This window comes from Scophthalmus maximus, chromosome 17 (genome assembly GCF_022379125.1).
Source record: "Scophthalmus maximus strain ysfricsl-2021 chromosome 17, ASM2237912v1, whole genome shotgun sequence".
Classification (NCBI taxonomy): domain Eukaryota; kingdom Metazoa; phylum Chordata; class Actinopteri; order Pleuronectiformes; family Scophthalmidae; genus Scophthalmus; species Scophthalmus maximus.
Window position 1 is genome coordinate 18,012,501 of NC_061531.1, and position 25,000 is coordinate 18,037,500.

A 25,000-nucleotide genomic window follows, 5' to 3' on the forward strand; every position below is an offset into this window, starting at 1 on the left:
TGCCAACTTCACAGTTTTTTTTCTTCCTTTCCCCCCAAGTCCACATTACTGTCAGCAGCCAACTGTGATTTAAGCTGTACGTCCCCATTATTGTTGCACATTTGAAAAGGCTCCGTGACGCTGTTGAGCTGGTCCTCCACTCGGACACGGGAGGGGAGATAGACTAGCCTGGTAACGCCAGCGCTGATTCCCACTATACATTATATGACTTTGTTTTTGGAGAGAAGCTCCGGGACTTCGAGCGTACAGTTTGTTTTCCTTCTACTGGATCAGTAAGTCGCACAACCAGCCGACTTTTATTCATACTCCCGGACGTTTAACTTCAATTGTGATGTTGACGCTATGAGCCAGAAAACGAAGACGGAGCGTCAGTGAACAAACTTCTTTCTCCTCCTCCGTTATCTCCAAAGTGGGTTGACAACTTCCCAGGGAGCTCGGAGGAAAAGTACCGGCGTCTTGCAACTGCAGCATCAGCCACTAGGGGGCACTGAACTTGTCTGTTGACTCGTTAGGTTAGGCATTAAAAATGCTCAAATAAATGAAATAAGATGAGATGACTGACTTTGCTGCTAAATGTGGACTCACAACAGTTTCCATGAGTAGAAAAAGACCTGATGGCGCTTCATCACGTCCCTGTGAGCGTTTTAGTGGATTAAACCAAAACTCGAAAAGGGTCCGTTCAGAGGAAAAGAAGGCATCTCATTTTAATGTCACATAAACAAAGCAGCTCTCTTCACTCTTTAATCGGCAGGTGCAGAATGAAACTATAAAACCAGCCTGGGCAGCGTTTCGGGGCCGTTACATAAAAACCCTGATAAATCATCCCCAACATGGCAGCTTGAGTAATAAACTCATCAGCAACGGCTTCTTGTTGACTGGGCGGGGGTCTCATTTCCATCCCATGATTAAAATTTTCTAGTGCGTGTGTGTGTGTGTCTACATTTTACAGCCATGTCGAGTGCATACGGAAATGGGTTTTACACTCGGATCCCACTGAAGCAGCTGACATGGGGTACGGTTAGTCCGCATGGATCAACAGCTCGGACACGCTGGAGACCGACCATGTTCTCGCTGTTTCTTTCCGTGACGTCCGACCTCCACACGTCACAGATCTACCTAAGAGTGTGTGTGTGTGTGTGTGTGTGTGTGTGTTGCTAAGGCCCCCCCCCCCCCGACAGCTGAGGCTCATCTCCATCTCCGACTCCAAAGACGAATGCCGAGCGTTTTCATAGCAGAGCAGCTTCTGTAGCCCAGAATCCTGCGTCGTGATGAAGGCAGTGACAACAAACATATGAAAACAAACAACGTAATAGTTCAAATGTATTGTTGGCATGTTAAGACTGAGTGACGGGGCTGCGACTGACTGAAAGCTCACCGAGGCGCCGAGGAGGAGAGGGCGGAGACACACCCGCCGCGGGGGAAATTGCTTTTTCGGGAGGGTTTCTGGAACGGGCTTCACCGTGGGCAGTGAACTACACATAACACTCTCATGTAATATTACTTCCAACCAAGAATCCAGCAGCCGCGAGCAGCGACAACTACGCCATCATGAGCTCAGAGACCACCGCCGCCGCCGAGCGATGAATTCACAAGTCACAACCGATTTCCTTCCGTCGCCGGTTCAGTGTGCGGCTCATTTTTCATATTTTCATACTTTCACTCCCTTTCTCCAGTCCCTCCTTGTCCTCTCCTGGCCTTTTCAACAACAAAAAAAATCTATTTGCACTTTTGCAACCGTCTCTGATCTGGGCATTTGTGAATTTATGTAATTTGACAAGGACAAGGACCTGGAGCAAAAATTTCAGATGCTAACAGGAGCGTAATGTTTATTTTTTCAAAGCAAGAACTACTGTTTACAGGATTATTTGTTTTTTTAATGCAAGCAGAGGAGGAGGATGAGGAGGAGGAGAGCAGGGATTTAAAAGAGTAAAAGGCTCAGTGGCTCTGTCTTGCCGCTTGGCTGCAACAGAGCGAATACAAGCTCAGATGTGATGGAGACAAAAGGTCAGGACGGGACTGCAGGTCAAGACGGGACTGCAGGTCAGGACAAGAACTGCAGGTCAGGACAAGAACTGCAGGACAAGAACTGCAGGTCAGGACAAGAACTGCAGGACAAGAACTGCAGGTCAGGACAAGAACTGCAGGTCAGGACCGGACTGCAGGTCAGGAACTGCAGGTCAGGACAAGAACTGCAGGTCAGGACCGGACTGCAGGTCAGGAACTGCAGGTCAGGACAAGAACTGCAGGTCAGGACAAGAACTGCAGGTCAAGAACTGCAGGTCAGGGCAGGACGGGGCGCAGCAGGAGACAGAATCATTCATACAGTACCAGCTTTATTAACCCTCCAAACAAAAAAGGGGTCTTTAGCTTCAATGGGGTTTATGAAAGTATCACATTCAAAGTAACTCTAGTGTGAAGGTCTTGAGGCGGGTTTTCCCAGATAATCTGAGAAAATCCGAAAATAATAAACAATACTGACAGCCAAAGACAGAAATATCATGGCCTGATTTGAGGCAGCCGAGTGGAAATAACATCGGCATTAAAGTGATAAAAAAAAAAAAATGCTGTGAAGTTTTCAAAATGAGCCGCTGATATACAAAAAGCATTTTCCTCCGCTGCGGAGATAAAGTGGAAAACTTCTAAAGCTACTTAAAGTCTCCGAGGCAGAGGAATAAATCATAGGTTGCACCTTTTTTTCCAAGAGAACCTGCAGTAAAGGTAGGCAACGGCGTACGGAGGGTCTGAGAGCAGCACTTGTGTTGGCTACGACGTCTAATAAAGCTACTTATGGAATTAACACAGAGCAAATCTTGTTCATTAGCATTTCTTATAAATATGTTTTAGTATATATATTTTTCTTGCGTGATTCTATTTGTGCGAAGGGAAACTTGCAGGATATCATTGCTCAGGGCGAACTTATGCTTTTTATTTACTGGGCACATGACGGTAAACTTCTTGAATCTGTGTGTGTGTTTGAAAAGGTTCTTCATCGGAGGCCCTGTGTTCCGGTCAATTTCAGGCCATCAAATCCATCATATGAAGTCTGGAGACGACGGCTCGTCTCGTTTCAGTACGGATTGGCAAAAAAAACGATGAGTCACCCGCATTCACTTCCTGATTGGTTCTCATGAGTCAGGACTCAACGACCAGAGACAAAAACACTTACTCCAAGTATTAGTTTCACTTTGTCGTCGCTCCGAGAAAGGAAATCCTTCCTCTCTCTTCTCATCACTGTTGTCTCTCTTTCATGATATTTTATTATAGTAACCAACCACAGAATAACCAATCTGCTTCCTGTGTACGCCGGCGTGCACATGCACAGCGTCTGTGAACGGACACGTGACACGCGGTAGTATGGACGCAGCCACTGGCTCATTGGCAACGCACCCGTCGCGTCCGAGTGTTGTTGAGACACGGACACTTCTGGGTTTATTCGTGAGAGGAATCTCGTTTCCTCTAATGAGTGTGGATTGTTCAGAGAGGCCTCTCGCTGCTCCACCGCCGCACTCACAAGGGCGCACGCCAGGAGCTTGTCTCAGGTCGGCTGGAACCAAGGATTGGAAATGTTTGATTCCGATCATGTCTCTGCCGAACGGCCAAGAGCAAAATGCGTGTTTATGCGAGGACCCTCGGGAGTTTGTTATTCGTGTGTGTGTGTGTGTGTGTGTGTGTGTGTGTGTCCCGGGAGGGAAACTGCCCGTTCTGATGAGCCGCGCATGTTATTACGACGCTTCGGACAGACGATGATTATGAAAGGCCGCGCCGCGCGGTTAAGGATGTTTTTCAATCTCTCGTGAGATTTACGCATCTAATTTTAATGCTTTTAAACAAGATTTACGCTTCCTGCTGTGCTCGTGCCAATTTTAATGTTTGGATAATTAGAAGTGTGTTTCGGAGTCGGTAGTCTGCTGCTGGGCGACTCTTCACCTGGCGGGGTGACATACTGGGAACGGATCATAAAGGGTAAACATAACGACGGCTATTTCGCCGCGTATTAATAAAAGGACTTATCTGAGCGGCTCAGCTTCGGTCGGGTCTGTTTGAGCGGATGAGTTAGAGCTCCGCATCTGGACAAAGTGGATATAAGTTACGGCAGTAATCAACGTGGAGCGAGCGGTTGTTCACTGTGATGAATGTGTCGCCACTCGCCGCACTGTCGCTGTGACTTCCATGTGTCTTGTTAATGAGAGTGGCGAGACAAGAAAGCGCGCCGTCACCGAGAGTTATGGAGACGGATTTCCCACCTCGTCTATATTAATGGATATGTATTTAAATAAAACATTTTTTTTTTTAAAAACGCCCTCTGAAAATGATTACCTCCCTCCACAGGTCTCCACTGAGAATAATCGATATGCAAATACGTACACAGCAATTATTGTAATCTATTTCTTTCCCCCTAATTAAAATCGCTTTGAAATTGTGTGAAATTATCATCAAATGTGTTACAGCTTCATCTGAGTGAAAGCTGCAGTCAGCGACGCGCCATCACTCGTGGACGGAGCAGCGGCGGGAGATAACGATAGATGAAATGTTTAATTATTGATATCAGAAGGGGGGGGGGGGGGGGGGGGTGAATGGGGTGGGTGTTCATGCCCATCATCATCGTAGCCGGCGTGTCATTGACAGAGCGGCGCATGAACGTGCGCACACTTACACAGGGGAGCTGCATTAATCACATTAAGAACCGTGGTCTCATTTTTCAGCCTGATTAAATTCATAAACAAGTCTGATTGATGTGAATCTGCATTAAAACGACCTCCCTCTTACTCTCGTGTGGGAAAATCAATGTGACCGCGCAACATGCAACAAGCAGACCAGACATCAGTCACCGTGATGAGACCCTGTACTGCTGTATATCCACCTGCCTACTCAGATTACTGCACATTTCTATATACTTATTGTATATTATCTACTTTTCTTTTTTTTTTTTTTTTTACTGCTGCACACTGAAAATGCAATGACAATAGAGATCTTGTTCTATTCCATTCGGAGGGGGAGAGGCAACGCAAAAAAATCCATGCAAACTTAACTATTTGCCTTTTGTTGATAGAATAAAAAAAAATTGACACTAAGAAAGTAGTAAGAGATTTTTTTCTTCTATTGGTCTATTCTCGAATGTGTGTAACTCCAAAAAAACCATCCAGAGAAAACAAAATGTGAGGTCACTGTCACTAACAACTCATTACTGTACACACGCTCATGTTAAGAGCTTTGAAGAAAAGAAATCATACAAATATCACACTTCATATCACATACTTTGCTCCTTTTGTTAAAAGTGTGAGAAAGGAAAACCCTGAAACCTTCATGGTGAGGTTTTATAAATTCTAATAATGAAAAAGGAATGTACAGTAGTTCAGCGAGCAGAGACACGACCGCCCGTAACAGTTTGTTTTTTGTCAGTTTTTCGTTGGAGTTGACTGACGTGTTCGTGTCAGCGAGCCTCGTCCGACGCCGCCACGCGGAACAATGCAGAGAAGCTCCAAAGCAGATCCACTTTGAATTATGGAAGAGCAGTAGTGGGAAGTGGGGGATTATTAATAATTTGTGTGGGAAGATTAATACAGTTAAGCGCTGCGGAAAGGATAAAAAAAAAAAAAAAAAAGACTGACCAGCAGACTTTTTTATTAATATCGGCTTAATTCCTCCAGAGGAGGAAATCCCATCTGAATGTGGCTGGAAAAAAAACGTTGACGATCTTAGCGCTGCAAGGATGAATTATGAAAAACTCATTTAACTCATTATCACATGAATGTGGATTTCTGTATTCTTTCACATTTCCACTGGAGCGCGGCGCTCTTCCAGCCACATCACAGAGCGTGACAGTACAGTACAGTACCATATGATACAGTATGGTACAGTACAGTACCTGATATAAACGGGCTCGGTCGTGAGACGTGGACATTAAAGAAGCGAGCGCGTCGTCAACGATCGCCCTCCGCCACATTTATAAACTCATTATTAAAATGAATGAGGATGAAATATTTTGGCAATTCTCTCCAGCGTCCTCTTTGTCTAATGACATTCGACAGACTGGAATCTGTGGTGCCCTTGAGTTCCAAACAGAAGATAAGAGTTTTATCATTTCTGCATCAAAAATGTCCAAGATGTGGGCGAACAACTAGAAATAGAATCCTTTGAGAGACAAACGTGCTTTTGACAAATGATAAAATCTATATAAACCACGCTGTTACCTAAACATGAAAAGTTAAATACTTCATCTGTCACACAACGGCTACTGCAGAGTTTTTTCAAGCTCAGCCACCTGAGTCTTCCATCCATCCAACATCCTTACCGCCTCATCCGAAACCTGGATTCGAACCCAGAACCTTCCCGCTGAGAAGCGACGGTGATGGCCAGCACACCACTGTGTCGTCCACCAAACAAACGTTTCTAACTTGACGTAATGTTCATGATGGTGAAATTCATAGACAGCTGTATTACACTGTATTCGATTGAGCTACATGTACCTAATAAACTGGCAACTGAGAACATGGCACGTCTTCAGACGGAGCCAGGCAAGCTGTTCTCCTCGGGTCTTTGTGCTAAGCTAAGCTAATAGGCTACTGGTATGAATCGTCTCATGTTACAATCCATTAAATTCATTTCCCCCTTACAGGTTTAAATATTCTTTAATATTCGTGGTTGCGGTTAATTAAAAGGGCAGATGATCTTCACAGGCCCGCTTTGAGAGGTGAACTGGAAAGCTACCAGCGTGAAAGTCAAGACGTGCCGAACCCCCCGCCCCCCCCCCGACCTCTGCCCCTTCACTCTCCGCCTCGCTGCACCGACAGGACCGTGAAGCGGCCGACCGCTTCCTGTGGCAGAACCTCCTCGATGATTCTCACTAATTAAAAACACACGAATGCATCCGGCCATCCATCCATCCACCCACCCACCCACACACCCACACACACACACACACACACACACACACGGATCTCTCTGCATCTCCCTCCCACCAACACCCACGCAAGTTGGATCAGCTCGGCCACGACGGGAGGGGAGGGGAAGGCGGGCGGGCGGGGGGATTTCACAGCTGATCACTCTGATGTGGTCCAGAGAGCCGACTTATCCCACAGGCCTGCTGGGAAGTTGAAGCTGCCGCACAGCTTCGCGGCCCCGATGGGGGAGAAGGCTGGGGCGGAGGATACTGTGGCGTTTGGACGCCACTGATGAAATGCCACCTGTCCTACAACCACAACCCAGAAACACGGCGGCCCACTGTGAGGCCAACGCCGGCTGACAGACGGAGGGAAGGAGACTACGGCGGTGAGGAAGAAAATGCGAACGCAGAAATGAAAAGGCGTGCGACGTCGGCGTCTCCGATGGAAGAAAAATTAGGGATTCATTCCTCTGAAATATGACGGACGACACCTTCAATCAGGGCGTCTGCCACGGACGGGACGGCGGCTAATGGTTAGCACGGCTTCCTGACATCCGCTTTAATGGCTTCCTCATTTGAGGTATTTTTCATCCGCTTCATTACTGGAAGTGTCGTTTATTCCCCGCTAATTATCGGAGAGAGAAAATAACTTTTAATACGGCCCGTGTCACCGGCGCTACAATGAGGCAGAAATTGGATCAGAATTTAATTTGTTAGCTGCCGATGAATATACACACACACACAACAGAAGTAGATTAGTGCTCCGCTGCAATACGCAGACAATAACCTGCATGGGCGGAATTATAACCAGGCCTCCTTTTCATTCATAATTAGTATTCTCCTCTTGGCTTTTGGTGGAAATTTGGCATCAGAAATTTTGAGAAGATGAATTTCAAAATGATTTTATAACAAAAAAGCTATTTCATGGTGTGAAATTTCAGCTCAAAGATTTGAAAGGTGGAAATAATCCATAAATGTGATGTCATTTTGAGATTAATTCAACTCAAATAAGGGGAAAAAAACCCAAAGTTGCATATTTTGATAAAAACATTCTGTTTGGAAAAAAGTTTTCATCACTGTTCTCTTCTTCTAGCTGAGAAACAAGCGTGGGCAACAGAGTTTTCGACTCCCCCCAAAACATAAATAAAAGTCTTTCGTCAAATTAACTTTTGTTACATCATCGGACAGTATCAGCTCTCGCTGCATAATCAGTGTACAACGCAATCAGGGCCGCCGCAAATGAAGAAATGTCAAAGCTGCTCTCAGCTGTCGTCTGCTAAAGGAGGTGTGAAATCAAGCCAGTGTGTAATCACCGTGTTTTATCTGCTCGGCTCCAGAATTCATACGCAGACGACCTTTTAATCCTTCGACCGGGGACGGAGGGAGGACAAACGAGAGGGAAGGGGGCGTTATGATATGGTGTCATAGCGATGACATTATAAACAATAACCAAAAGAATGATATGAATAAATGAATGAGGATGAATCAATGTGGAAATATAAAGAGCAATACCAAAATACAAAAGAATGATGACAAGCATTTACATTCATATTCACGTTCATATACTAGAAATAAAAATAAAAGATGAATAGAAACAAAACGATAAAATATTTTCTTTTGCATGAGTTACTAATTTTATTTGTATTAATTTTATTTTTTTATTTCCCTTATCATTTTCCATACTGTTTTAGTTTTGGTCCTACAGGGACATAATTTAAAGAATAATAATTTAAAAAAGAAAAATAGAGTAATCTAAAAATATACAGACATAAATCAACAAATAAATATGTCGACAAATGAAAACAATGATATTAAAATTTAAAAAAAATTTTTTTATGACACTGCTGTGCCTCCATAGCCTCTGACGTCCTCCCACGCTGATTCAAGTCAAACCTGGAGCCGTGTGCAGGAAGTCAAGGGCTTTATAATCCAATCCACTCCTTGGCGAGGAGGACGATGATGATGACGTGCAGAATCATATTTGGAGAGAATAAGCTGGGGGAGAAAAAAAAATGGCCGTTCGCACGAAGAGAAGTGCTCAGGCCCGAACAACCTGCGGCACCATTACTCGCCTTCATTTTGCACGCTTGACTTTGAAAACGTGAATCTTTCCTCTGGTCATCACTGATTCCAGAGAAGCCTTGGGAGAGGTTGTTGTCCGCCCCGTGACCTCCCTCCCAGGACAAACCACGTCAGAGCACCCTCTCCTGGTGTCGCGCTCCGGGGCATCCTGCTCCATACGGCCCTTATTGCGTTCGGTTGAAGCGTTAAAAAAGGGATGACTCCGGGGCTTTGTCCTTCCACCGACCTCTGTCCAAAGGACTTCCCTCGGGGGCCACAAGCGCCTGTCCTTCAAAAGGAAGGCCAGGCCTTACGACGCCTCGGGGGGCGCGAGGGGGCGTCGAGGACGAGGGATTGAAACGCTGAGAGAAGGGAGGGGGTTTCGGTGCACACCACCCTCCAGCTATGAGACCCATAAGGCGCGGTTGCAATTACCAATCACCGCAGGGTTCTTAGAAAATGTAAGTCAGAGAGAACAAGAATAAACCATACCAACGTGCTAGCCAGTACGCTAAAACAGTACGTGAGATTTGTTTTGTTCTTTACGACAGCAATAGTACGTGAACGACATACTGTTTACTTTGAAATATTTCAGTTTGCACTGTGCAAGCACACAAGTAAAGATTGACAACGACATGAACAGCAGAGGATGCCCCTACAGGGGGAGCACGGTACTGAATAAAGGTAGCCTACCGTCGGGTACTGGTACAGTATTCCAGGCACTTCTTCAAATAACAGGAAGATTTGATCCAGCCAGCAACATAATCTACAATAACAAACAAACTTCTACTCAGAAACTCAAAACACATTACTCATTTAAGCAATTTCTTCTGCGACAAAAGCAAACAACATGAAACCGTTGCCAAACACATTGAAAGGATAAAAAGGGGTTCCCGACCTTTTTCTGTCGCCTTTTCATTTAATATATTTAATGGTCAATATTCAGTTTCATCAGGGCGATGTACTGTAGATGTGTTTTTCTTGGCCTGGATTTGATTCAGAGATTAATGAAGTGTACAGTTTGTGAACCCACTTTTTCCGACCCGCTTCCAAAGAGTGAGAAAATAAAATTGGATGTTTTTGGATCAGCTCTGGTCTGTTGCCATGTTGACAGGCTCAATCAATTCTTCATGTTTATTCCCCGGACGCTCTTTTACCAAAAACGACAAAAACAAAAACTTACTTCTGATCAGCCGCCTGTCAGTTCGTTTTTTTTTTTGAAGCTGATGTGCCCACCAGCCTTTGGTCGAGTGTTATCAGCCCTTCGCTCAGAAGCCTTGGTATCGTTTGGTTCTGCTGCTGATCGAGATTTAATGCTTTTCCCAAAGAAATTCAATGCAATGGATGCCATCTGTCGAGGACAGTAACGACAGCAGAGGATAGTTTGTGTGAGGAGCACGTCGCCATGAGTGATGTGAGGATGTGGAGCACGCTCGCACAACGCAGCGGAGAACGATTACTCTCTGACAAGCGCAGGTACGTTGTCATGACAACGCGCTGCCTCCACCTGTGAATCCGCTGGATGCTCAGATCCGTCTCGGCGCTCGGCGTTGCGTGCACGCACCTGTGCTCTGTATGGGCTGCACAAATGTATTCATAACTGACAACGGGCCTGACCGTGTCACACGAGTGAGACCTGCTCCAACACTCTCATCTCGCAGAGTGTGACTCTGGTGTCTGCCAGCGTGGCGAGCTACTATGTCGCCGTTAGTTTGTTCTTCTACGCCGCATCCGTCTTTATTTGCATTTGTCTGCATACAGTGAACTATGTGAGCTGCTGGGTCGCACAACACACGTGGCATTTATTCGTTTCTCTGTTTACAAAGAGAGAAAGAGCATTTTTTTTTCCATTCTGTGAAGAAAAAAACCTCCATAAACTGTGAACAACTGCTTTTTTTCCCCTCGTTCTTTAAACTTGTTGAGATTTTCTTCGTTCTCTTTGTTGCGGACTCCCACACATGTCCTGACCCACACAATCACTGCAGGGTGCAGCAGGGGCTAATGGGCACACGCACACACACACACACACACACACACACACACACACACACACACGGTAATGAAAGACCGGCCGTGGGGGTTTGAGTAATGAGCCGGTGCCACCTGTGCCCACGATGCCAGGAGGACGTGGAGCACAATGCTGATGAGCTTCTAGGGGCCGGTGGGCCACTGTGCGCCTCCGTTGCCCCTCCTCACGTCTCCATCCATCTTGCAATTTCTTTTTTTTTTTGCATTTAACTCATTTGAATCCAAAGCTTTTTTTAGGAACACTGAGCGGAGGACAGGAGAGAGTCTGGGTCTTATTCAGTGACAGGGGCGGCGTGGCGGCATATGTAATGTGCTGCACTGCTAAAGTGGGCTTTCTCGGAAAAACCGCCCCTCCGCCCGTGGTTGGAAATGGACAAGCTTTCTAATTGCCGGGCTGAGGGAGCAGCGTATTAGTACCCGGTTCGGACAAAACATCCATTATCAGTAAATCGCATGAAAAGACAAAATCCTGCGAGCAACAGATTCGAACCAGGAAGTGCTGCGGACGTATCTGACGTTTTGGGCCATAACATAGAGATAACTGAAAAACCCCAAAGCATTCAAAGCACATTGATGAGCCACTGGCTGACATCATTAAAACGAACTCACACAGCCTGTAGTTTATTTTGAGACCGGCCCACGCACATCATCCTGCTGCCGAGTCTTTTCTCTTTCAACAGAAGCCATAGACGTTAATATGTGAGCTGGTTTTCAAATATTTACATCCTCAGTGTGATTGGCACAGACATTGGTGGGAGAGTCATCAAGTATTGAGAGACGTATTAAACAGATTCCCTCAAGCTACAGTTCCTCATATCCCGATCATCAAATCACATTGAGGAGCCTGTCCTTCAACTGAGAAGGACCTTAGAGGTCATTTGTAGAGGCAGTGTATTACGGCGCATATGGTCATTTTAAAGACCGCACACCTCTACAGGTGGTAATGAACATGGCCGCTGGAGGTCTGTGGTGGATCCGGTAACGTCCGTCAAGTTTGTGTATTTCTATGGATTTGCTTAAGCAAATAAAGGCCGGAGATGATCTGAGGTGGAGAAAAGTATTTGTGGCGTAGATCCTGTCACCGGCAGCGGCACGGATTTAAGAAACTGTGGTCGTTTTAACCACGTAGGACATAGTTGGGAATGTAATCATGTCTTAACTTGTAAGGGGAATCATTCGGGTCAAATCTGTGACTGCCCATTAAAATTTAACCATCCAATGATTTTACGACTCTTGTGATTGGCTGTAAGAATTTCTTCATGTGGCCTGATTGTTGTTTATCTGACTTTATAATATACGTCTGTATTTGTATGCTGGTAGTGTGCTCGTCTGACCGTCGACGTCTTTCTTCCTAATGAGACCTTGAGGGAAAGTAAACTCTCTATGTTAACTAATACTGCGGCTGCATTCAACTTCATGCTGTTCCCCAGAAAGAGGAGTCTAGAAAGTGATGGAAGGAGAATTGGGATTCGTCCGATTGTCTGAATGTTTGTGAGACTTCACCTAATAGACTTTTCTCTAACAATGCCGCTGCAAAATAAGACGTGTAGTTGTAGTCCTACAAAGCAGTTTCTCAGTAATTAAGTCTGTGTGGCATTAATGGTGAAATCCACTGAATATTTAATCGGCCGCCCACTGTAGAAGCAAACAATGGAAGATTGTTCACATATTTATATAAACGACGGCAAATGGGCGAGAAGGCGAAGCTGAATTGAGGCGCGCCGTCAACTGGATGGGTTGAATTGCCACAAGTTTTCTCCTTGTTTTTCAATTATTCATGAAGCTATTCACGTCTGAGGGAGAGGCACAAACAACGCGGAGATGTTCAGCGCGTTCAATTATTGATGGCGCGTCAAGATCTCAAAGAGGTTTTCTCTCTCCTCAATATCGTTCGGGCTAAATCCGGCGAGCTGCTGTGTTTCACTCCCACCAGGGGTTAAGTTAGTGCTGAGGGGAAGACGAGGCGTGGAGAAGCAGGCCGGAGGTCGGGGGACTTACCTTGACTTAATCTGTCGAGTTCACCAAAGGCAACACAGCTTTGTAGATACACGTGAAATGTCAGCCAAGTCAGAAATGAAAACTGAAAACAGAGTCCAACGATTTGACTGAATGTAAAATGGTGTTTTTCAAGAACAAGAGGCACTTGAGGCTTCTGATGACGTCTGATAATCTGTACCAGTGGACGTAGACACCGCATCAACTATCTCTGTCCAGAGAATTACTGTGACATTAGGATTGATGATATCATGTTGAAGGACACGGGGCGCAGCTCAGTTGGCCTCCGGCCTAATTCCGCCGCTGAGAAGACAACAACAACGTTTCATTTCTGCACAGGCACACAGTGAAACGACTGCAGTATCAATACACACATACTGACAAGGACCTAATCAGTAGAGTGCATACTGTACTGTACTGTACCTCCACCAAGGTCCAATAGCCCCTTATTTTCAATCAAGCTGCATCAAATCCTACGTTTAGGGGACGGACATCGATATCAGTCCCATAAACTCCTGCGATTTTTTTTCATCTAGATCTACTGAATGTATCATTCCCTGGGCAATTGGAACACATCCCTTCTCACAATGCTGCCCGGATCCACAACACAAATTCAAAGGGCTCTTCCTTGGCATGTGTCCCAATTCTTTTCTCCAAGTATTGTGGGAATCCGTTCAGTGGTTTTTGTGTAATCCTGCCGACGAACTAACCGACAAACAAACCATCCGACAGAGAGGAACACAAACAACACAGCCACGATTCATGATGTTTCCGCTCCTGTTCAACGTAGAAAACCTCCGCTGCCTCCTACTCCTCCTCGTCCGGTGACAAGACGGACTCCTCTCAGTCCCGCAGTGAGGGATAGAATATTTTGGGTTCTCTGAAATCCCCAAACGATGAAGCGAAAAGGGGAATTGTTTTCCGCTTCATATGTGACTCTAATCTAATGGTGCGAGAGACGAACAAATACACACTCGCAGCTACGCCACACTTCACAACACTGTATTATACTTTCATTGCTCAGGCTGCTGCGGCTGACGGATCCAGAGGACAAGGTGAATTCAATACTTCGCCGCTGACACGAGGGGGAAGAAAGTGATGAAATATGGATTAAGTCCGACATCAATAACATCCAGTTCAACACAACGGGTCAGGAAAGGTCACGGGGAACGCACTCTGGGTCCTGGAGTCAGAGCAGAAAAGTGAAGTCGGTGAGAAATGTGGAAGTGTGTGTGCCGTGTGTACAGAATCAGTAGAACCGGCTTCCATCGAAGATGCACAAGCTATAAACAGACTGTCGGGAGGTGGATTCCTCCCTCAGAGTAAAGTCCCACGAGTTTCGAGCGAGAACAAACACCTACAGTACGTGATGTTTTCTAATCCTGTTCACATTTTGCCTCTGCTGCGCTTCACCCGTCGGCCCGGATGTGGACCGGTTCGTCTGATCTGCAGCAACAGGCAAAGTCAGGGCGACGCAAATTGCAGGATGTGAGCAAACGCAAAGACACGGTGTGACGCAAGCCAATGGGCTACTTGCACAACCATGTCCCGGTTCCACTTGGTCCTGCTCAACTGTTTCCGGTCCGGTTCAACAATGACACGGTTTCCGTTATCTGATCCTCTAACATCGTGTGAGAGGTGACGGAGAAAGGATCCCGGCGTGTGTTTGCCATCCGTCGTCTTCTCAGGTCGGGACGGGTCAGAGAACCCATGACAACTTAGTACGCCTTTGAATTCCGAACAAAGTGGGACACAGCAGCTCTCAGTACTTCATCATCTGTTTTTGAAAATGTCCCGTTGGGGACATCTTGCGTAGACTCGTGACAAAACCCTGAACGGAGTAGTGAGTAAACAGGCGAGTCCACTAGCGTTGAGAGCCTCTGGGTGTCACAGACATCTGCGGCGAATATCTGTGCGATGATCCTGCGGGTCAAACTCGCGCAAGTAACTTGACGATGATGATTTGCTTGGTGTTCGGCGTGAAGACGCCAGGGGGGGAACCTGCTCACCTGCTGGAGCTCACACGCCTGAGCGACGTCCAGCGGGAACAGCAGCCTCAGCCGGGGGATTGAGTGCTTGCTGAAAGGCACAATGGCAGCAGCCAATCGAACGGTACCGGTCGGTTATGACTGCGGTCTTCTCTCTCATCTTGCACCGAGACGCCCCTTTTTCGAATGTGGAGTTTGGAAAACAAAACTTGCCGTTGTGTTAAGGCACCGCTATCTGCTTTGGACAGATAAGGCATAAAATATTCTGCCGGCAGGCACATTTTCCTGGGTATAGCAGAAGCATCTCATGCAAGAATCGGATGAAGAACAAAAGAAAGAATAAAATGAAATAGCTGCTTTTCCGTTCTGCTGCACGCAGCTGAGGTGGCTGACACCAGCTCCGTGAAGATCCACCTGCCTTTGATCAAACCCGATCGCAGCTGTAATGCATATTGGGGACCATAGTGTGATGAGGAGGATGCGCAGCTAGGTGAACTGATTCAACACAATGGGTGACACCAATCTGCGTCTTTCGTTGCTGTTGTTGCCCAGAGCCCGGGAAGTTGCGGCTCCAGATGCCGAGCTGCAGTTTGACCTGATCTCCCTCCAAGCTCGGCTCATCGCTGCGGACCTCCGCCTACACACAACACCACCACTACCACACAACCTCACCCAGAGAGGGCAGCCGCCCTGGAAAGGTCCAAGAGCAAGATGGTCACATGACCATCGGAGCTCTTCTAGCTGCAGGGCACTGCAACGCCCCAACGAGCTCATCTCCGCAGCATGAGGACGAGGTGGAGACGTGGTGTGTGGGGGGTGACGGATTGGAAAGAATGTTTTTGGCCAGTTTCCAATGTGTAAATTAGAAGAAAAGAAAAAAAAAAGGAATATAACTTTTGCCAATGCCCATTAAATGTCTGTATATGTGCCTCGTAAATACTTTTGCAACCGAGCTTATATACAAGACCGCAGATTTAGATTTAGTGCAATGAAGTGAAAAGGTGTCGACTACCATGGTGAGATCACGTCGGTCTGAACGTGTGTGTGTGTGTGTGTGTGTGTGCTGCCCTGTCACATATTAAGGCACACATGCATACGAGCAGAGCGGCGTGTGTCACATGCTGGGAATCTCATATAAGTGTCAGTGCTGCGCCGGCCGGAGATGGAGTCCCGTCGCCAGCCTGGTCCCCGGTTGTTTATGTGGCGGCGCAGTGCTTCTCACACCCACAGGCTATTAATGGTCATCCAGACACATTATGTCATTGAGGTGTTGACGTTCACTGTCTGTCCACGAACAGTTATTATTCTCTAGGCCCCTTTCTCATGTCCCTGCTCAACCCGCTCAAAATAAATAGGCTATATCTAACTACAAAGTATATAAGAATAATATATATATATATGTATATATATATATGTAAAAAACAGTATAGATGTTACCGGTACAGAGTAAATGAAGATGTGTATCATCAATGTTGTGTATCATCTTCATTTACTGATTGAAAATTTCAGGTTCGCCTACAAAAAAAGAGGGAATATTTCCATTGTAATAATTCAGAAATGCACAAAACTTCATCCATCCACAGCGAAACATCTGAACATGATCTCTGCCAAATGTCACGCTGACAAAGTGAAGCAGAGGACGATTCCAGGCTTAAGGGACATGGTGAGGCGGGATCTCCAAATTGGCACAGCTGCTCCAACGTCTTAAACGTCTCTCTAAGTATTTAACTCCGTCTAAACGACAACTGTCTTATCAAAGAAACCCCTTTAAGTCGATCTGATTAGGATCTTTTTGGTGTTACTGGAGCTGCACCTGATGCAGTTTATTGGCTGTTGGTTCATTTTATTGGTCGTCCTAATGTTTTAAGGAGTTTTCAAACTGGGAGGGAGAGGGAGGGACAAACAAGAGGCAGCGATACTGTGTGAGGTGAAAGAGACGGATGCATTTCAGGTACTGTAGATGAAAGCAATGAGTTACAGTCGTTATTGTAGTTTGGCTGCGAAGTTCTGGTTGTTTAAAGACAAAAGTGAGTGTAGGGTGAAGAGAACTAGACGGACTTAAGATATTCAGCCGACACCAGTTTAATAATGTTGACGAGAGGTGTTAGTCAGGTTCCTCGTACAGTTTTCACACGTGGTGTCATGAACTCCCCGGATCTGACGGATCATTTACAAGTTGCTGTACTGTTGGAGCTGCCCTCACACGAGCGTCAGTGTCCGTCACACCTTCTGGAGAAGTGAATCATTGCTGTTGAACAGAAAAACCTACCGTTCCCTTGTCACGGTTTGATTCAGTTCTGTTCAGGAAATGGCAGCGTGACTCATCTGAGACGCATGGATCGAAATACACATAGAGTTAGTATGTGTCTAAAGTTTGGAGAGGTAATTTCCTTCACTTTAAGATCTGATGCTGTGTCCGTGTAATAATTCTAACTAGATGTTTTATGACTGTTTCCAAGTCATATTCATTATTTGCTTGCTACAGTTTCTCTGCCTGAAACCCAACAGACGAAGGATGACTCACTCCAGACCGGCTTTCAACGCTATTAAACCAACATTTTACGGATCTGGTGCTGAATTGTCAATGCACAGCATTGAAATCCTCACACGACTCACTCTGTAATGACACTCTTAAAAACAACTTATCTGAGCACGCTGAGTTCATGAGTTAATACGGTCACATCATTGTGAGGTTTTACAGTGTCGGTGGCAGACGACTCTCAACACATATTGTCATTATCTGACAGCAAGCTGTAAACTAATACAACCGTTGCGTGATGAATTTTACCTTCGTGTTCATAATGTTGGGAGTTTTTTTTTATTGACATCGTCTCAGAGAACTGTTGATGCAACTTCGGAGATAATCCTTGTTTTCATTGCTCGTAGCATTTCCTCTGTTTCTTGTTTCTTCTGACCGTAGGCGGGTGTTTGCCGCTCAAAGGTCCGGAGAGGGAATATAGATTTGAAACGGGCGTATTAGTATGCATATCTAAGACGCAGAGGCGTGTTTGTGTGTTTGTGAGGGTGATGAGCTGAGAGAGAAGAGAGGGAATCGTGCGACTGGGTGGGTCAAACAGGCCCCGACGTTCACACACTCTTCAAACACCCGCCCCCACTTTCCCTCTCGCATTGACGACAACACACGCTGCTTTTAATTCACTGCATTGCAAACAATAAGAGCGCGTGCGAAGCTCATCGGCTGTAACTTATGCGTGTTCCGCCAGGAGATCGGCTGGAGCCACCGGCTCTAATGGGATGCATGGAAGAGAACAGCATCCATTAGCTTTCCATTTCAAACACTAACCTTTTACAAGTCGTGTGGTTTATGCATCGACGTGACCTTGTGAATACTAACCATGTATAATCTTGTCATCTGCATTCAGGACGTTACATTTGCTCCGGCCTACGGGCTCGCTGTCACGCAGCTATTGGATATCGGCTGCGTCCGCCGTCCGTGGCACAGCGAGACACGTTGCCGTTGTGTCGTTGCTGTTGTTGTTGTTTTAAATATAAGCTGGAAGTTTGCGGCTCGTGAAACAAATCGAGCCGTTAGTTGTGAAGAGGGGAAATTGACTTGGAGATGCTGGGCGGTAAACACGGGGGCCACCTGCGTTAATGAGATTACTGCAGCCTCCATCTGACTGGCCTTCCTTGGTTATTTCGAGCCGGATCAATAGATTATGGTCTTGCTTTACAGAATTTCTGCCGGAAAAAGGTCAAAGACAAAGAGAGCTGCGTTATTAGCCGGATGTGATTAAAGCTCAGCGCAGCGGCGCCTGCAGGGCTCGGCGTTGATTGGCCGGGATTTTCGCGCGGACCTCGGGCAAATGAACCCTCAGTCGGGCCCCTCGTCGTGTTTTTGGGGTTGGTGTGTAAAGTGACATGAGTCCACGTGTGCGTCAGCTTACTGAACGGAACAGGGGGGAAAAACAATCTGTCGTGTTACTTTGTCTCCCCGTTTCAGCTCCGAGAAGAATTCCACATGCGCAAACTCTAGAGCGGAGAGTTTGAAATAAAAAATTGATCGAACAACAACAGAGTTGAATTGCAGAGCAAACCTCTCAGACAGCAGACGCTCAATGGTCCTCCGGTAATATGTCTGCGTCTCTACTCTCTGCAATTTTTTGTGTCGTTTTTTTTTAGTTTTTTTTTAACATATCTTTTATTATCTTGGTTGCATGAGTCTCCACGTCGGAGTCTTTGATTCTCTGTGTTTTGTCAATCACCTTCAAACGGTGCTGTTTGAATTCTGATTGACTGATTCTCCCGTTAACCCCCAGTTTAAACTGAATGCTGTCAAATTCGTCATGCGAAGAGCAAATCAGAGCACGGATGAAACACGGGAATGAGGAATGTAGATGAGGCTGAAGTGAAACAGTGGCTTGAATAATTACAGATCAACATCACAAGAGGTTTGGTGAGTGTAAATTCAACAGCCGAACAGAGGATTTGTTTCTTAATCCGCACCCCTTCCCTGCGGGCAACACGAGTTTACTTTGCATTTAATGAACCTTTCGGTTAAATTTCGTTCTGTTGATATAATCCTATAATTTTTTTTTTAGGTTAACGATGAACTTGATCCCCATAGAACATATTCACTCATCCAGCAGACACACAGCAACGTTAGAAATCAATCGGACTCGTATTTTGAAGTCCAATATTCAATATAATATCCATCTGCTTTGTTTCTCAATGCTGCTGCAGTGAAGGTTTAAAAGCTTTGTGGTTGGTGAGAATGAACCAAAACTAAATCGCTGGGGACTAAAAGAAACTAAAATGATTTATAGAACTGAGCCATCAAATGATTATTCTTTGTAGATTTATCACCACATGAGATCCCCTTCACACTCAAGTATTCATTTGATTCATTGTTGAAGTAAAAAAAGAATACAAAAAAAATGAATTAACCATAAAAAGCCCAAACATTAATAACACTACATTTGACAGAGTATTGTCCGCTCATGATTCACAATTTGAAAACAACCCGATCAAGCCGAAACACCTGAGCGCCGTGCATCGCTGCGCCCGCTCTACACTGATGAGGTTTCTCTGGAGATACAGTTGATCCATTACGGCGCCAAAGAGGTTTCAACCTTTTCCTCTTCTTTCTTTTTTTTTCTTTTCTTCTTCATCCTGCAGCCTAGACTGTGATACCGGTGCTACTCTTCAACTCTGCGCAACACTTTTTAATTTCTCATTGCCGGCGCGGTTATCGAGTCCTCGGTGGAGCTCTGGAAAGGGAGGTGGCGATGTGTATCTGCTCCGCACACACAGGAGGAGGAGGCTCCGCTCGCCTCGGTTCGATAAGGTATAACTTAAAGGTGTCCCTTGACCCTTGATGCAGCTCTACAGCTCCGTCATCCCCCATATCGCATACCGTTCAGTTGGACGCCGCCGTGGGACGGCTGATGAGTGTATCTGCGCTGGAGACGCGGGGAGCAGAATAGACCACCATAAACTACATCGCAAACCTAATAGATTTATTGATTAGCCCGTCCCTCCGCTGCGTTCCAATTCACTATGATACAGTGGATTCAGCATATGAAATCCCGCTGCTGCAGGCACTTGGCCAGAATTATGGGGCCCCATTTGTATTCCCAACCAGATGCCTCCTCTCTATTCCATCCCTCACATTCAACCTCTAGCTGAGGCTCTTTCTTCCTCTTACCTCGAACCACTCGGTAGCTCGGCAGTTCAAAGCTTCCTCTATACTCCTGAAGCCCGTAAGACGCAGCCTCAATTGAAAGTGGCTTTCTCACTTGGCATGCGCTCATTCAAATTTTGTACACAAGTATTGCAACACGTCTATAAGCATGTGTTCCCTTTTGATCTGGTTCTTGCCTCCCCTTTTCGGTCTTTCAGAGAGTGACAGGACTCTTAATACCGTGATAATGAATAGGCCTCCGGGAGTCTTTGCTGACTTGCAGCAGCAGCAGCAGGATAATAAAATTACCAAAACCACCGAGGGCCTGTTAACTGCATGAGCCCCCCCCCCCCCCCCCCCCCCTATGGGTTAGAAGAAGATGAGAAGGAAGGCAGGACTGGGACATCAATGTGGGGTTTGATCTGCACAGTGAGGCTGACAACCATCCAACGCACACATCTCCTTGATACTGAAGCACATTTATGAGCAGCCCAGGTCTCAGAGAGGTTGAGACTGCCCTTGCGAGTGTATTCGCAGCAGGGACGTTGCAGGCTACCCAACCTTCCCCCTCACCCCCTCTTTGGCTTCACTGGTACAGTGCCTCCATCATCAGCAGCAGCTCAATCCAGGTTCACACAACGTTCAGACACATCAAATCCCGGAAAATCATTCAGAAAACGCTACTACAGTCAAATCTCTCTTCACAACACTTAGCCGCAGGAGGTACAGACGGTTGTCCACCAACCAGAAGGCCGGCGGTTCGATCCGCGCCTCCCCCTGGTCCACATGCCGAAGTTTCAAGACACTGAACCCTAAATTGCCTCTGACGGCTCGTCCAGTGGTCGATAAGGCTAGAGCAGATCTATATAGACACAGATCTATATGGATGCAGTCCATCCACTTAACATTGGTAGCACTCATTATGAAAGCAATTCGACCCCTTCCCGGTTGTGGGACGAATAAAGGTCCATCTTATCTTGAATGCATTATCTCAGACATAAAAAAAGGTCCTGTCGATAATGACGAAAACAAAGCAGCATACTCATACGTTTCCAACTTTCCCATTAAACCTGACATGATGTTTCAACAAAGAAGGAACAAGGTCTTTCTGTCTAGATTAGAGATTAGAGATTGTACCTGAGGCGACTATACCATGAATTTGTTTTGACCACGCTGGCACCAATTATCCCCACGTGCTCCACGCGATTTGTAGAGTGCGTACTCTACAGAACGTATAGACGCTGAGCTACCTCCTCCCAGCAAAGAAGAGTGACACACTAACCCTCCGGGTGCGGTGCTGGTGCTGTATTCACCTGCCATTCCTCATTTTCCCTTCAGTCGGTCTCTGACTATGAGGCCAGAAAAGAACACAAATGGAATGGCCCCCCAAAAAAGAAAACAAGTCCAAAAGACAGTTTGAGCTTGTGCAGCTCAGCGTGGAGAAAACATCTGCCACGGTTCCGGCATGCCGGGGGGATTGCACAAGGGAGAGTGGGCACACAAATCCCCAAACCCACAACCGCCCACACAGAAAATAAGAAGGACAGATACGAGAGCGATCAGACGCAGCAGAGGCGGTGAACTCCTCCCGTGGGGGGGTTGCACAGTGCTGGGAAAGAAACTCTCTGATATGGAGGGATTGGTTGTTATGCTTTGCCACAAAAGCTCATATGTTGCCCATTTCATTCAACTCATTATATGACCATGAATAATGTTCACACCATATTCCAAAGCGGGTTTTAAGTCAGCGAAAGCTTTGTGCCCGTGTTATCTTTGATACACAAGCATGCGTTTTACAGAACCCCGGTGGTGGTGTTTTTTTTATAATTGCTCTGTGCTGTAACAGCTTTTCTCATCTTGTTGTGTTATCGTCAAGGAAGCTTAACGGTCAGCTGTAACAGGAGGCGACGGCAGCCTGCACACCATGTTTTACAGCCTTATAACTTAGGTAAGGCAAAGGAGAGAGACCACATAGAAGATAATGAAGTGTTTGCATGAGGAAGTTGGACTTACAGAGGAGAAGTTGTGAGCTCCGCAGGGCTCTCCTCTGTACTTGCACGACAGGAGCATGTCATCCAGCTGGTGGCTCAGTCGGTCCATAAACTCCAGGTTGGTGCCCTCAAAGTTTCTGGGCGGCAGAAAGAGCCTGAAGTCCGACAGCTTCCTGAACCAGGCCCGGCGGTCCTCCTGCAGCAAGTCCAGGACCATGGGCCTCACCGTCCGGTTGGCCAGCAGCAGGCCCAGCCAGTGGCCGGCGAAGTACAGGTCGCTCTTGGTGAGCTTGTAGAGGCGGATGGGGTTGTTGTTGCAGATCGTGACCGTGGGGAAGGCCAGCTCCTTGGCCCACTCGGTGTGGACCCGTGTGTGTGTGGGGAAGGAGAGCCAGTGAAGGAGGCGGTTGGAGGACCAGGATAAAAGCAGCCCCAGGGAGGTGCAGAGGGCCAGCAGCCAGAAGGCCCTGCGGCCCACCGAGCCGCCAGGGAAACAGACATGCCTCAGGCCGTGCAGGCGTGTCCTTGACAGCAGAGTGGAAGTGACCCGGGCCAGAGCTGGCCTCGTCGGATGCCGCTGACAGCTCTTTCTGAGCATGGCTGGGGACCCCCGCCGGAGACAGCGCCCCTCCAGGGCCATGGCTGCCCACAGCGCTCCTACAGCCGCGGGAAAGGCTTCATTTCCCAACAAGGCCTCCGGGGCTGTGGCCCACATGTAGCTCCAGGATAGATCCACTACTGTAATCCGCACCAGGACGTCTGTTTGGCCTCACGAATATGAAGGACCCATGCGGCCTCAGCGGTCACTGCACACCGAGAAGGGCCCTCAAGGAAACCTGTGCGTTTCGAAGTCCTCCTCTCCTGGTGGAGCAGGAGCTCCCACTATCTGCTACTTGTTGGTCTCAATCATCCAACAATCCAATAAATCAGCTGGGCAAATGTGCTCCGAGGAAGGCGGCTTCTACACGGGTGACTCCAACGTCCACCGCAGTTAGTGTGACAGTGAACACGAGAGGATGAGACAGAGCGAGCAGAGGCAAGAGGAGGAGGGTGGGGGAGAGGAGGGTAGAATACAAAATACCAAAGGGCTAAGCAGAGAGGACGAAAGAAAGAAAAAACAACCTCCACACAAATGGAAGAGAGGGAAGTAATTAAAATAATGAGACGACAGCGGAGGGGACTTGTTGGTGTGCTGCAGTAGAGGGCTCGCCTTGTTCCTGCGCTGTGGCTTCTCTTCTCCCGAGTTAGACGTGTCCGTTGGCGTCAATCAGTTCCTTCTCAGCTTTAAAACTGAAATGGCAAAAAGTCTCCGCTGCTCGACCGCTAGTTGTTTTTTTTTGTCCCACTTTGCGGTCTCGCACTTTTGATGCCTCGACTTCGTCGGGATGTGACTGGTCTGCTCCTGGTCTCCCCCCCCCCCACCTGGATGTCAGGGGGTCCGGCAGGGAATCAATCGTGTGGTGGCTTCATCTTGTAGCGGACCTGCTTTCCAGCATCACGGCACACACACACACACGCGGACACACACACACACACACACACGCGGACACACACGCGGACACACACACACTCGCAGCAGTTTTCCTGCGGGAAACCAGAGCGGGGGTAATCTGTTCTGTCACTATCTGATCTCAGCATCTCTCCCCCTTTTTCTACATTATGCTCTCTTCTTCTTCTTCCTCTCTAGTTCTTCTCTCCTCCACTCAAACACGCGATTTCTGATTTCAACATTTCTCTCTCTCGTCTCCAGTCCTCCTTCTAAAAATACTCTCCCCAAATCAAATCCATCAACTTGCCCTCACGCTCCTCCTCCTCCTCCTCCTCCTCCTCTTCGCTTTTGTGCCAGTCAGGCTTGGTAAGCTCGACCTCCTGTCAGACTCCCCTCTCTTCTTCCTCCCCCCTTCTCGTCTTCTTTTTCCACTTTGTGCACGCGACCCCCCCCCCCTCGCTTCCCTGCTCCGTCAGGATGGGCTTCTCCGTGCGCTCTCCTCCCTCTGTGTCCTTGTCAGTTTCCTCCAGCTTTCTCCCTCTCGCCGCTCCGAATGACTTCTCTCTCTCCCCCCGCCCTCAGTGGTCCCTCTCTCCGTTTTGTCCCCCCTCCTTCTCTCTTGGTTTCTCGCGTCTCGCTCTTCTTTTCTTCCAGGCAGCTTGTCCTCCGGTTGCACCTCTTCTTCTTCTCCTCCTGCGCCAGAGCTCTGTCCACGCAGCCGGCGAGCCCGACACTGATGAGAGCGCCTGTCTCTCTCTCTCTCTCTCTCTCTCTCTCTCTCTGGGCCGTCCTTTGCCCCCCTCCCCTCCCCTTGTTTGTCTGCCGCCGCTGTTTGCTGCCGAGCCACACGGCTACTGTGCAATGACAAACTACTGGGTGCATGTATGAGAATGTGTGTGTGTGCGTGTGCGTGTGCGTGTG

At 47.2% G+C, this 25,000-nt stretch overlaps 1 protein-coding gene across 4 annotated transcripts in view; it reads right to left on the bottom strand.

The window, feature by feature from the left end:
• Positions 1–25,000, bottom strand: part of asic2 (acid-sensing (proton-gated) ion channel 2) — a 228,478-nt gene that overhangs the window by 57,904 nt on the left and 145,574 nt on the right. Inside the window, exon 1 of one of the 4 annotated variants that reach the window (XM_035614324.2) lies at positions 22,613–24,464. The exons of 2 other annotated variants lie outside the window; for them this stretch is intronic. In XM_035614324.2, the coding sequence (XP_035470217.1) occupies positions 22,613–23,305 (693 nt within the window). In that variant the 5' untranslated portion in view covers positions 23,306–24,464. Of the gene's footprint in view, positions 1–22,612; positions 24,465–25,000 lie in introns of those variants that run through there. One more of the 4 variants, XM_035614323.2, reaches the window with a different exon arrangement.